The sequence below is a fragment of the Girardinichthys multiradiatus genome, chromosome 4, assembly GCF_021462225.1.
Source record: "Girardinichthys multiradiatus isolate DD_20200921_A chromosome 4, DD_fGirMul_XY1, whole genome shotgun sequence".
In the NCBI taxonomy this organism is placed as follows: Eukaryota; Metazoa; Chordata; class Actinopteri; order Cyprinodontiformes; family Goodeidae; genus Girardinichthys; species Girardinichthys multiradiatus.
In genome coordinates, this window is record NC_061797.1 from 43955069 (window position 1) to 43969539 (window position 14471).

General features: G+C 39.5%; 1 protein-coding gene across 1 annotated transcript in view; it reads left to right on the forward strand.

The window, feature by feature from the left end:
- The window catches only part of LOC124867156 (protein kinase C-binding protein NELL1-like), a 339275-nt gene that overhangs the window by 232618 nt on the left and 92186 nt on the right, over positions 1 to 14471 (forward strand). The window contains exon 13 of the mRNA XM_047363441.1: positions 10715 to 10840. Within this exon, the coding sequence (XP_047219397.1) occupies positions 10715 to 10840 (126 nt within the window). The remainder of the gene's footprint in view (positions 1 to 10714; positions 10841 to 14471) is intronic.

A 14471-nucleotide genomic window follows, 5' to 3' on the forward strand; every position in this document is an offset into this window, starting at 1 on the left:
CTAACAGTAGATCAAAGCACAAAGGTGCTTCAGAGCTTTTATTCCTTCTGTGTAACACAAAATGCCCAGCTTATAACAATCACATGGAAGTGTAAAAAATAGATAATAATTCATCTGCAGAATATGAGAAAAATCCTAAATGTTAAGTAGTAGGCGAACTTGTTTTTTTTAAGACGTTTCATACCGCATTTAAAAGGCTTCTTCTATTCTGAACATGCTTGGAAGTAACAGGCTTATAACTGCAGTCAGAACAATCACACAAATAGGGCCATTAAGGTCACTAAAGGGGCAATTAGAACACCTGAGTCACTGTCCCTACCCTCTATTCAGCTTAAGGTCACTGCAACTTTCACAATGAGGAAAGCAAATTGTATAATATTGCACATGTTTTGTGTAGTCAGCTGTTTGAGAGTTACTCATGTATGGTCTTCTGAATCCATACACTCCACTGCACTGAAGTTGGAAACAGATGTTGACAGTTCTCCCTGGTGTCAGACTAGCTTTGTAAAACTAGCTGAGGTGTCTTTGATTGCCGAGCAAATTTATTTCCTCATTATAACAGATCAGACACTCTGACTGTGCTTTGTGTTTGTCTTTGATATACAGCATATCTTTCTGCATTGGCCAAGCTGATTCTGTTTTCTAGAAGCAATACTCTGGCTATATTGTTAAACAAAATGAAAACACATGCTGTGCAGCCTACCCCTGCCTGATGTATGGGTTTATTTTGCTGCACAGACATTTACAGTAGGTGTGCTTTCAGCCTTTTCAGCAAACATACTTGTGAGAATATTCTGCAGGTACCTGCACAGAACCTGTCATTCAGGTAAACTATGCTGATCACTGAGGGAGGGATTCCATTTCAGTCATCACACTGTGTGAAAGTGTCAGTGTGCAGCTCAGTGAATGGCAGATCCTTGTTGGAGTTTCACAGTGACAGATATATTACACCTCTGGTCGTACACAGTTCTATTGTTCCAACAGTGCTGTGCTTAAAATTTTCTCTTCAGACAATGCACAAGCATGCTTTTACAGGACCATGTTTGAATCTACACATATTTTCTATCCTATGTGCTTGCAATGAAGGCACCGGAGCTTCTTTTCTTATTTTGTTAAGAAGTTTCACCTCTCATTCCAAACACTTCTTCAGTGTTGACTATATGTTGGGAGTTTAGGCTTACAACCACTGGAAAATTACACTAATAGGAAAACAACTTTCAATAGGATCACTGACCTATGCATCCATTCTATGAGTCATTCTTACTTGTGATTTAATTGCAAAGTAGTGGAGGTCCCGTTTTTAAGTACAGTTATGCACAATGTGTAGGTGAAACAATAGAAGCTGCTTGGAATTATATTTGAGCTGTGCTGAGCATTGGGAATGTGTGACTATTTGGTAACTATTTACTTGTGCTCTTCATTAACTTCAAACTAAACTTTTGTTTTGTACTCTATTATCTAATGCACACACAAATACAATAATAACATTACTGTTTCATCATCCGAACAAAGAATATTTTCTAAAATATCACCCTTCATTTACAAAAATCTGTAAAATCAAATCATGTCAGTTACTAACCAAGAATTCTCAGGCGTTTTTTGCATAAAGTTGCATATAAACACACAAAAATCAGTTTATCAATTTAAGATGGAATAAGGCTAGGTCATTTACACCACAGTTCAAACTGTATTTGAGACAGTTAAAAACCAAAAGCTGTTTTTATGATTTTTTGAGTGAATACTTATTTTTTTCCCTCTTTTTAAGGTTAATATATTCTTAAATGTCCCGTCCCCGCCTCATTGTTTTGTCTGTGGTCATTATTTACATCCATTAGGTTCCAGAAAGAACCATTCTTCTGCGTTCCAGTCAGTTGTGTTACCTTGCAATGCTTTCTTAATATAGTCCAAATAAATTTATTATAAATTATAACGGATTTAATTCATGTCTCAATGCAACATCTATAAATAGGTAAATAGGTGTTATTTTTAATGCTCTACAAGACATAAATGTGAGAAAATTCTGATATTTATTAAATTGAATGGTTTATTGGATTCTTAAAACAAAATAAAAAAATTAAAAAAATTACATATAAAATATATTTAGCATGATATTTATTCAGTACAATGGCTTTCTGAGAACAATACTAATATGTTTTAAAGAGATAAAAGTCTTAGAAATACTTAACACATTTATTGTTACTGAGTTAAAATGTTTTACCACTGTTATTGCTTAAAGCGATTAATTTGTTATATATTTTTGGACTACCTTAATCATTATGTTGGAAATAATTGCTCTAGTTTCCAATATCTTCTGGTTATTGTAATAACTGTGTGCAATTATTTGCCCTAGCCTACAGACATAATTACAAAAATATGTATGATAGGAAACCACAATCCTTCCTCTTTGAACAAAATACTGATTAGCCTTTTACACTTAGTGAATTAGACTATGCAGGACATTAAATATTTTGTGTATTGCATCGGTCTGCACGCTTAATGCAATTTACTATACATGCTTCATTTGTCATAGATTGTCATTGCTGGGCCATACCTACTATGTAATGAAATTGACAGGTTGAGTTAAATAAATATAGGAATTATGATTGCTTAATATGCCTGCAGTGTGTGAGAAAGATCTGCTGACACAAAGAGCACTTCTTTTATTTAGTAAGAATGCCACCCTTTAAAAGACGGAGCCACATTTTATATACATACATTTATAATGTGAACTTTGGTCCATAACGTTCGAGTTAACTTGGTTTTACCTCTTCTGTTCAAATTATTGTGGTGAAAGAATTTACTCTTGACAGATAAATGTACATATTCACAAAATTATATCTCTTTCAGGCATATCACAAAAGAAAAACGTATCTTAAACCAAAATCATTTCCAAATTATGAGTAACATTGCACAATGTTGAAATTGTTGTCTCATTCTTGCCACTGGATTTTGTTGTAGGTCTTTTTATGGTCCGGTGCTTTGTTTTAGTCCTGAGTTGGGCTTACAAACTGAGGAATTTCATTTGAATGATGTTTTAGGGGATTTTTACATAAAATTTTAAACTTTTTTGTGCATTTTAAAAGTTCACAATCAAAACACATCACTTTAAACAAAAATCAAATTTCTGTTCAAATCTAGCTACCAATAAAAAAGTCTGTTTTTTTTTTTTACATTGCAAAAGCTTTTATCAAATGAGTCATGGCAACTCTGAGGGAGATAGAGTACAGAGATCAATAGATCAGGATGCAGAATCTGCTTACAAGACAAATGTTAGGGGTGCCAAAGGAAGCCCTGTTTAAAGTTTACCACAAGCTATGACGAAGACACAGCAAACAGTGGAAGAACGTGATCAGGTCAAACTAAACGTTGTGGCCTACCCACTAAGCCAGCTAACATTGCACATGACCTTGAACATATCATCCCCATGGTGAAACATTTTGGGTATCATGTGGTGACAATGCTTTACTTCAGCAGGGAGAGGGAAGCTTGTTAGAATTGATGGGAAGTTGGATGGAGCTTAATACTCTAAAATTGAAAGAAAAACACACAAACACCTTGAGACTGGGGCGGAGGTTCACCTTCCAGTAGGAGAACATCCCCAAATATACAGCCAGAGCTGCAATGTTCATACTCCAAAGTCCAGAAATAAATCTGATAATCTGTTGCAAGACTGTAGCCACAATTTGTATAGGTATATAGGTTAAGATGACCTAGGATCACCACTAGTTAATCCAATGTATCAACTGGTTGCATGCGATATATATGCTTGAAGTTTATGCTGAACTGTTCTCAGTGCTGTTTAATACTGGGAAATGTGAGCTCTGAAGCACGGGTGCGCAGCAAAGTTTTGAATGTCGGTGCGTTCACCGTGTCTTGATCAACGGACTCAGTTGGAGTTTAAAGTGGACTTTAAAGCAGACTGAGGCTGCTAACTGAGCCTCGTGTTCATCTCCATTGTTCCACAGTTTATGGCCTTTGGGTTTTTCCACTGGGTTCCCGCCTCAGTGTTTCATGACCCTTTGTTTAGAGACCGCTGTCAGCTGTTAGTGGCTACGGGGTCGGCTGCTTTACCGCGTCTCAGTTGGCCTAGCTCTACCCTATAACAGCTGACTGCTGCTATCGAGACAAATCAACGCACCAAAAAAAGCTTCACCATTTATTAATTCTGTTCCACTTTTCGAGTCAATTCACATTGTTATTTCTTTCCCATGTTTTCTATAAACTGCTAGTTTGGTCTTCATCTACACTCAGCACCCATTTTCATTTTTGGTTATTCATTTACCACCTTTCGTAGAATAGTTTATACTTAATTAGGTCAAGGTTGTTGGACCAGGATAGTGAATTGTAATGGACTATTGGTTTAATACATTTTCACATAGACAAAGAGACAGCATTTGTGTTTATTGTGCACAGAAGATATTTGTCTGTCAACTAAGGTTAGTGTTCTCCACCATCCGGTAAAACAGTTGATAACACAGTGGTGTTTAGCGTGGTTAATTATCAATTATTAATGACGATTAACTAATTGTAATTATTGCTGTGAGCCCAATAATCACAACACCAGAGTGTATCTCTGATTGTTATTCGTAAGACGTGATTTTTGGTTAGAATTTATTACTTCTGAATTATGATTTTTAATTATAATTTTTGAGAAATATTTAATATCAAAACTCATAAACTCTTACATATGCATACACTGATAAATACATTTAAAACTGGACTGTACAGAAACTGCTTTCCACTTCCTGAGGTGAGGCATGCCTTTAATTTACGATTTAAAAGGTAAATGGCACTGTCCAATCAGCGATGTCTCGCGATGTCTCGTGTTTCCTACTGGTATTTATCTCTTCCAGTAGGTTAATCTCATTGTGTTTCATTGTGTTTCATGTTGTTGTGTTTTTTTTTTATTTGTTGTGCTTTTTTGTATTTATGCTTGGTGATTTATTGATGTGGTTTGCACTTCAGGGCCACCATACCTTTGTGTTTGTCTAAAGCTAGAATGCAAATTAAAAGCTATTTGTTTGTGACAATATGTTGGAAAGTTCAAGGACTGTGCGTTATTTTGCAAAGCATTGTATATCCATGCATATGAAATATCTGGGAGAGACAAAAGCCCACTCTAGTTTTTACAAAAATAAATCAAGCCAGGTCTTGTTCTCTAATACTATACATGTTTTAAAGTTAATTAGGACTTTCCGTTTTTACCAACAATGGCAGCAAACAACAACAGAACACTGGCGGAACACTGGCAAGTTGTGAGGATACAATGGCTTAAAGATTCTGAAAATTTTCAAACCAGAATTTTCAAACTAGTCACAATGGAAAGATCCAAGATGGCGCCGCAGATGGTCGCCTCGGCGTGTTGGTGCGCATTGTTTTGTTTTGTTTTTTGCTTTAAAACAGTCTTCTGTGATGGTACCCGGAGCTCTCTCACCAGAGAAGAACTCATGAACATCAGGGCTACTACACCAGAGGAGTTATTTCCAACTTTTCTGCCTACTGCTCTGGAATTTTTGGACATTCTGGTCAAAGGTGCGCTCACCTTTGTTCACGCGGTGAAACGCCGGAAGAGAGGGAAACGGGCTGGGATGCTGGTACGTCTTCGCCAGCGTGGACTACGAACACCGTTACCTGGAATATTTCTCTCTAACGTGCGCTCACTTCCCAACAAAATGGAAGAACTACAACTGTTGTTGGGGAAAAATAGGGACTTTTATTCATCGGCAGTTTTGTGCTTCACGGAGACGTGGCTGTGTGGATTAATACCGGACTCTGCGCTGCAGCTGGCAGGATTCCAGCTCTACAGAGCGGACAGAGACACGGAACTCTCCGGCAAAGCGAAAGGTGGAGGAATCTGTTTTTACCTCAACAGTGGTTGGTGCAACGACGTGACAGTGATTCAGCAGCACTGTTCTCCAGACCTGGAATCCTTCATCATAAACTTTAAGCCTTTCTATTCCCCCTGTGAGTTCGCTTCGTTCATCCTGGTCGGTGTTTACATCCCGCCGCAAGCTAACGTGCAGGTCGCACAGCGCATGCTCGCCGACCAGATACTGAGTGTGGAGCGGACCAACCCGGACTCCTAAGTTATCGTCGTTGGTGACTTTAACAAAGGTAATCTCACCCACTAACTCCCCAAATATAGACAGTTTATAAAATGTCCGACCAGAGAGGACAACATTCTGGATCACTGTTACACCACCATCAGAGAGGCTTATCACGCCGTCCCACGTGCTGCACTGGGCCAATCCGACCACATCATGGTCCACCTGATTCCTGCATACAGGCAGAAACTAAAGCTCTGCAAACCTGTTGTGAGGACGACAAGGAAGTGGAGCAGTGAGGCTGTGGAGAATCTTCAGGCGTGTTTAGGCTGTACAAACTGGGATGTGTTCAGGACTACTACCAACAGTCTGGACGAGTACACAGAGGCTGTGACTTCCTACATCAGCTTCTGTGAGGACAGCTGTGTACCATCATGCACCAGGGTGAGTTACAACAACGACAAACCCTGGTTCACAGCTAAACTCAGAAGGTTAAGACTGGATAAGGAAGAGGCCTTCAGGAGTGGGGACAAAGACATATACAGAGAGGCAAAGTACAAGTTTGACAAGGCAGTGAAAGAGGCCAAACGACTGTACTCTGAGAAGCTCCAAAACCAGTTCTCAGCCAACGACTCTGCGTCTGTCTGGAAAGGGCTCAAGCAAATCACCAACTACAAGCCAAAAGCCCCCCACTCCATCAACGAGCGACGCCTTGCCAACGACCTGAACGAGTTCTACTGCCGCTTTGAAAGACAAAGGGACAGTCCTGCAACCATCCCCCACGACGCCCCCCAACAGCTGCAGCCACAATCCACCACCCCCACCTCCCCAACCTCAAGAGGGGCCTTGGCACCTCCAACCCCCACCCTGAAGTTCCCCCCCACCAGCCCCCTACCCACGCCAGGGACGGCTCATTCCATTCAAGAGAAGGACGTCAACAAACTCTTCAGGAGACAGAACCCCCGGAAAGCTGCTGGACCGGATTCTGTCTCACCAGCCAGCCTGAAGCACTGCGCTGATCAGCTGTCTCCAGTCTTCACAGACATTTTTAACACCTCACTGGAGACATGTCATGTGCCAGCCTGCTTCAAGTCCTCCACCATCGTCCCTGTTCCCAAGAAGCCAAGGACCACAGGGCTTAATGACTTCAGACCCGTCGCCCTGACCTCTGTGGTGATGAAGTCCTTTGAGCGCCTTGTGCTCTCACACCTAAAAGACATCACCGACCCCCTCCTGGACCCCCTGCAGTTTGCCTACAGAGCCAACAGGTCTGTAGATGATGCAGTCAACCTAGCCCTTCACTTCATCCTCCGGCACCTGGATTCCACAGGAACCTATGCCAGGATCCTGTTTGTGGATTTCAGCTCTGCCTTCAACACCATCGTCCCAGTTCTGCTACAGGAGAAGCTCTCCCAGCTGAGTGTGCCCGACTCCACCTGCAGGTGGATCACTGACTTCCTGTCTGACAGAAAGCACGTCTCTGACTCCCTGACCATCAGCACTGGTTCCCCCCAAGGCTGTGTTCTCTCTCCTCTGCTCTTCTCCCTGTACACCAACAGCTTCACCTCCAGTCACCAGTCTGTCAAGCTTCTGAAGTTTGCGGATGACACCACCCTGATCGGACTCATCTCTGATGGTGACGAGTCCGCGTATAGATGGGAGGTGGACCATCTGTTGGACTGGTGCAGCCAGAACAACCTTGAGCTCAATGCTCTAAAGACAGTGGAGATGGTTGTGGACTTCAGGCCGAACCCAGCCCCACCTGCCCCCATCACCCTCTGTGACTCCATAATTCACACTGTGGAATCTTTCCGCTTCCTGGGAACCATCATCTCCCAGGATCTCAAGTGGGAGCCAAACATCAGCTCCCTCATCAAGAAAGCCCAGCAGAGGATGTTCTTCCTGCGGCAGCTGAAGAAATTCAACCTGCCAAAGACTATGATGGTGCACTTCTACACAGCCATCATTGAGTCCATCCTCACCTCCTCCATCACCATCTGGTACGCCGCTGCTACAGCCAAGAATAAGGGCAGGCTGCAGCGTGTCATTCGGTCTGCTGAGAAGGTGATTGGCTGCAGTCTACTGTCCCTCCAGGAACTGTACACCTCCAGGACCCTGAAGCGGGCAGGGAAGATTCTGGCTGATCCCTCCCACCCTGGTCACAGACTCTTTGAGACTCTCCCCTCTGGCAGGAGGCTGCGGTCCATCCGGACCAAAACCTCACGCCACAAGAACAGTTTTTTCCCATCTGCCACCAGCCTGGTTAACAAAGCCCAGAAACCACCCTGACACTCTCCCTTTCCCCCACACCCCCCCCCCCCCCTGTTTTTGCTGACAGGACACCTGTAACCTGCAACTCTATGCGTTACATTAACGTTCAGCATGGACTCCTGCTTTACTTGCACTGCCATACTTGCACAATGATCACCTGCACTGTTGTATTGCTTTTGCATCTTATACTGCTCTATACTTACTCTCACTCACTTAAAACTGTGCACATATATTTATATTATATTGTAGATATGTTTATACTGTTTAATTTGTATTGTAGTGCACCGACTACGCCAAAACAAATTCCTTGTATGTCCAAAAACGTACTTGGCAATAAAGCTTTTCTGATTCTGATTCTGATTCTGATATGCTCAGAAAACAAAATTGCTATGCGTCAGTTTTGCTTGGCAGTGCTAAAATTCTTCTCTTTGGCCCCTCTAATCTATCTTTTCACATTTAACATTTCTAAAAAATCAACAATTTGGAAGTCAAAAAAGAATTTGAATGTAAATGGAATTCACTGCTTTCCCTGACCTTAACCATTGTCTATTTATCTGCTTCCATGGCCAAGATCTGGATTATAAATATGAAATCACAAAAGTGGGTATTACTAAACTACAAAATAAGGTCCACAAGAATGGGACAATATTATTCTGGATATGACTCCTACTGACCTCTACATGAAGAGCTGAGCCACCCACATATAAGAAACACTTGGATACAGGAAAATGAGCAGTTTTCTCCTTTACTGCCTCACAGTACCCAAACACTTGACATTCAGCATCAGTTTTTTTCTGTTTTGCCAGACAATATCACACTGAGAAGATTGAACTGGCAGAAACATGTGCGCACCCTCACTCACTCATAAATGCACATGCACAAAGTCCTATCCCGCCTTATTTTTAGCTGTTCCCCCTACCCAGCCCTGACCTACATCAGAGCATGAATAAAGCAGCCAAGAGATGAAGAGAGCGTGCTCAGAGGGGGGTGAGAGACGAGGCAGAGGAGGTCTGGGGTAGAGGGTGATGAGGAGGGAGGAAGGCAGCCAGAGAGACACTGGAAAATCTAGAAAAATGAATTCCCCCCTGTGCAAAATGACAGTTCCAGTTCTGTCAAGACCTGCAACAATGCCCCCAGAGGAAGCTGCTGAGGGCAAATACACAAACACACATGCAGCCACACACAGTTGTATACACATGGGAATAGAACCTTGGAACAACACAGATCAAAAAGGCTCATCATTCCTTTGGCCTGACACTCAATACTTTTCTCACTTATCATAAAAGCTGACAAATGTCTTGAGCTCTTGACATTGAATTATTGAGGCTGTGAGTCGGCACCATCACAGGTCAGCTGCCATCACGCCTGAACAACGCTTTGGCGCCTTTCACCAATAAAGGATAATCAAATGAGTGGCTTTCAGGGGGGAATAGTTCTTCCAAACAAGATGGAAATTGGATTCAGGTACTGTTCTGGGGCCTCAATGCACTCACATGTGTTTCATGCTTTTGATGTAACAACCTTTTATTCTGAAGACCATCAAGGCTTTGTAAACCTAATGACATGTTCTGTCTCTTCTTAAGACTGCACTTTAACACTCCCACTGTACACTTTCTAGGGATGAAATTTACCAAGGAAAAAACCTTTGGGTCTTGCATATAAGTCAATTACATAGTTCATCTAAATTCATCCTGTTGTAAGGGGAAAGTCTGAGCTGAACACCTCAAAGCTAAAATGTATTTATCCAAGGAACTGATATAGAAATACCTCTCTTCACTCTCCTTCCCTCAAGTGTGGCATGCAGAGTCCCTTAAGTGGTAGAAAGGCCTGTTAGCCTCAGGATTTTGGTCTTCTACTGCGCACATAAATGTTCTAAACTCTGCAGCTACATGTGCACACACATAGAAATTCAGACCCTTTTGCATAACACCTCCCTTGTGTGTTTCACGTTCCATTTATTCAGCAGCCATCCAGCTCAACTAATGCGTTCCTGAGCCACTTGTTTTAATGCTCATACATTGTCTTTCAAGGTACATTAAGAAGATAGGAGTTGGGTATGTAGAGAAGGTGTAATTTATCATGATATTAGATGCACATTATGGGTGTCAAAGGAGATGATGCTCTCCTTGCATTTCTCTGGCATACTCTGTTATAATGTCCTCATCTCATCAGCCTTTTCTTTACTGTACACCTTTTTTTCTGTGTATTTTAATGTTTATCTTTGTCATGAATCTGTTTTCCCACATTTTAGCTCATCTGCCTTTCTTACTATTATCTTACCTGTGACAACAGCAAAACATAAAAATATATAGTTGTATAATTATATATTTTGTCTGTATAGAGCTGTCTGGTGAGTTAATAATCCACTACATCTGCTTTGTTTTTTGTTTTTTTCTCAGATATCGATGAGTGTGCAACGCAGATGCATTACTGCCAGTCCAATACAATGTGTGTGAACCTTCCTGGAAGTTATCGGTGTGACTGTCTACCAGGCTTCACCAGAGTGGATGAATACTCCTGCACCGGTACATCTAATGCATGCATGCAAGTCAAGATTTGAGTATATATATATATATATATATATATATATACATATATATATATATATATAAAGAATCCATGTGACCCAAAACAGCATCAGAGCAAATGTATAATGCCTACTGACATTGACAAGAAAGAGGAAAAACAAAATGTTGTACCAATTGTATGATAGTTGGTCACAATTAACAGTGAGCAGGCTAATTTAGGTAACATTAGTAAATACAATTTGTTTTGTTTTTTTCATTTATTGAAATATTTGATCTGGTTGTGCCAAAATTCAGCTTTTGAGTAACATAAATGTTCAGAGTTATTTTGTTCTATTTTGCAATTTAGTCAAATTTGGCCATACTAACACCAGAATTGCCAATTTTCAACCAAAATGTAATTTTTTTGTTTTTAAACTTTTTCGTAATATAAAGCAAAGTAACTACCGTTCTGGGATAGCTGGTAATTATTTTCAATAGGCATGTACAGGAGCACACTTTCTCAAGAGTGTGTCTCCACTTGAGTATATATATATATATATATATATATATATATACATATATATATATATATAAAGAATCCATGTGACCCAAAACAGCATCAGAGCAAATGTATAATGCCTACTGACATTGACATTGACATTGACATTGACATGTACAGGAGCACACTTTCTCAAGAGTGTGTCTCCATTTGAGTATATATATATATATATATATATATATACATATATATATATATATAAAGAATCCATGTGACCCAAAACAGCATCAGAGCAAATGTATAATGCCTACTGACATTGACAAGAAAGAGGAAAAACAAAATGTTGTACCAATTGTATGATAGTTGGTCACAATTAACAGTGAGCAGGCTAATTTAGGTAACATTAGTAAATACAATTTGTTTTGTTTTTTTCATTTATTGAAATATTTGATCTGGTTGTGCCAAAATTCAGCTTTTGAGTAACATAAATGTTCAGAGTTATTTTGTTCTATTTTGCAATTTAGTCAAATTTGGCCATACTAACACCAGAATTGCCAATTTTCAACCAAAATGTAATTTTTTTGTTTTTAAACTTTTTCGTAATATAAAGCAAAGTAACTACCGTTCTGGGATAGCTGGTAATTATTTTCAATAGGCATGTACAGGAGCACACTTTCTCAAGAGTGTGTCTCCAGAGAAGTGTTCTTTAATTAGCTCAGGTCTGGCAGCTACACAGGGACATGGATCTTTTGGCAATCAATCCATTCCACGACTTGTAAACTGCCCTTGCGGCTGACTGGGAGACCAAGAAAGACTTTTTGCATCGATGAGGAGAGATAAATCCTCTTGCTGTCCCCCCTTTCTCTCCTGCTTCTCCCTGTGGTTTCCCTCAGGGATTTCCAATCTTCATATTTGCTACCTCATATTTCACAGTGGTAACTGAATTGCCCATCAGCTTCTGTAATTACATGTTTTTGTCTTAATACCAATTGTTGCTTTTATTATGCTAAGGGTTTGATAATGTTGGCACTGGATTAAATGAGATGATGGAGAGCTAATTTGAAGCAAGGTTTATATGTTTGTTTATTTATTTATTTATACCAAATATATAGGATGTGGTAATCTAAAACATTACTTTTTATCACATTGTGATTTTAGGTTTAGTTACCAGACAGTGGCTAAAACCAGCATGGTTGCCATGATGAAATAGATCCACAATCACTTGAAAAGAAACTGTTAAAATATTTAGGTAATCCTTACCAAATCTTCACATTACAGGCTCATTTATCACAGTAACCAAACACTGAAGCTGTCAGATACATGAAGTGTAATGAAAAGTTTGATATTGTCCTCTGAAATATTGAAGTTAATAGGAAAAATATCTCCTTTGCTATAAACAGCTCTTTAAAAATGCATTTTTTTTTTTTAAGATTTAAGAATACATTTAAATAACTCGCAGTGGGGATAAAACAGAGAGACTGCAGGAAAAAGTGTTTTTATGTTGCAGATGGTCGTTGAGTGTTTGTTCATGCTTCATCGCTTCAGGCCAGTGAATCTGTAGATGTACTGTATTTTTGTCTCCACAGACACCAATGCATCAGTTAAGTTTATTCACACCAAAACTTTCTTTACCCAACTACCTTGCCAGAGCATTAAAAGGTACCGCACTGCTTTTACATCATCCATCTTAGTTTCTCAACACTTTTATTCTGATTTGTCCCTTTCTAGTTCATCCCCCTCCTTAAAGGAGACAAAGCTCCGTAAAGATTCAGAGGTTGTAGTAATTCTGGTTCCAATTTATTCCCCCTGTTTGAAAGTGACCAAGTTGCTGCAGGGAAAGAAAGAAAAGAGGTGGCAGAAAGAGTGGAGTTCCAAATCTTAGGCTTTTAAAACTTAAATATGGCCTCCAGTGCTCTTGAAATGGTTTTTCTGCAGCCAATACGCACCAAGCATCTGATGTAGCAGTTTGAATTTCTTCACCTGTTGTGAGGGTGATTATCTGTACAAGAGTCACATTATTTTTCCATCACTTTTGCAGTTTTGCTGTTCTAAATTGAATATGGTTACCCGTCAATCAAGCAACATTGTTAGAACAGTGATGTATTTTTCCTTCACATTTTCTCCAGGCCTGATGAACCACTTATGGTGCCCTGAAGCATAAAACTGGTTTCTTATTCCTTACATTCTTATTCATCTTCCACTGCATGATTGATAAGAATGACACTCTGTGATTTGCAGCATGATGTAGACATGAATGCAAAAAAGACAAGTTCAATTTAAAGCTTTATAGTGTGTGAGGTACATTTTTTCATTTCCTGTTGTAGGTTACAATAAGTGTAACCTATACAAGTTGTGTTAACTAGTTTGTCGTAGGTAAAGATATATTCTTTTCTTGCACTAAATCTGTTTTAAAGGTTTTAATTAGTCTTGTTTTATCATTCGGAAAAACAATGGCTAGCAGCAACAAGGTACAATTAATAGATCCAGGTCACCTTATATTTGTATAATTAATCATAGATGCTTTTAGAAGCTGGAGGATTTTATTCCCAAATAAGACCAAACTCATAGTATAGGAGTGCCTATTAAAACTCTCAGTAGGAATTTTCATTAAAATCACCATTATGTCTGCTTACTGCTGTATTAAAGAGATGATCAAATCTGCTCCATTCAACCATTCAAGCATAGATTGACAGCAATAATAATTAGCCGAAGAACCTAAGAAACTACAACCTTCTTTTAGATATTCAGACTGAAGAGGTTCATGTTTAAACAGTTTAGGATTCCTCACATCTCACTCTCTAGAAACATTTGTGTTGAATAGTTTACTACGCAAATAAAAATCACACGTTAAACAAAAATGATGCAGTTTATAGTCAATGATTTGAGTGCATTCAGTAATTTCACTGTCTATGTGTCTAAAATGTTAGAGCAAACTGAAATTAGTCTGGATCAAATGCAAGTATCACACAGAGTTTTTTGATTACTGGATATCAAATCTGGTTATAGGTTAGACACTTCAAACACGTACACAGGAAAACCTCTGGAAGAAAATACATATTTATTGCATTCAAATGGTAATGTTATGTTTCAACAAAGTCTTGAAATTAAAACTGCTTTGCATCAAATTTTGTTTGACATTGTTTGCTGAGT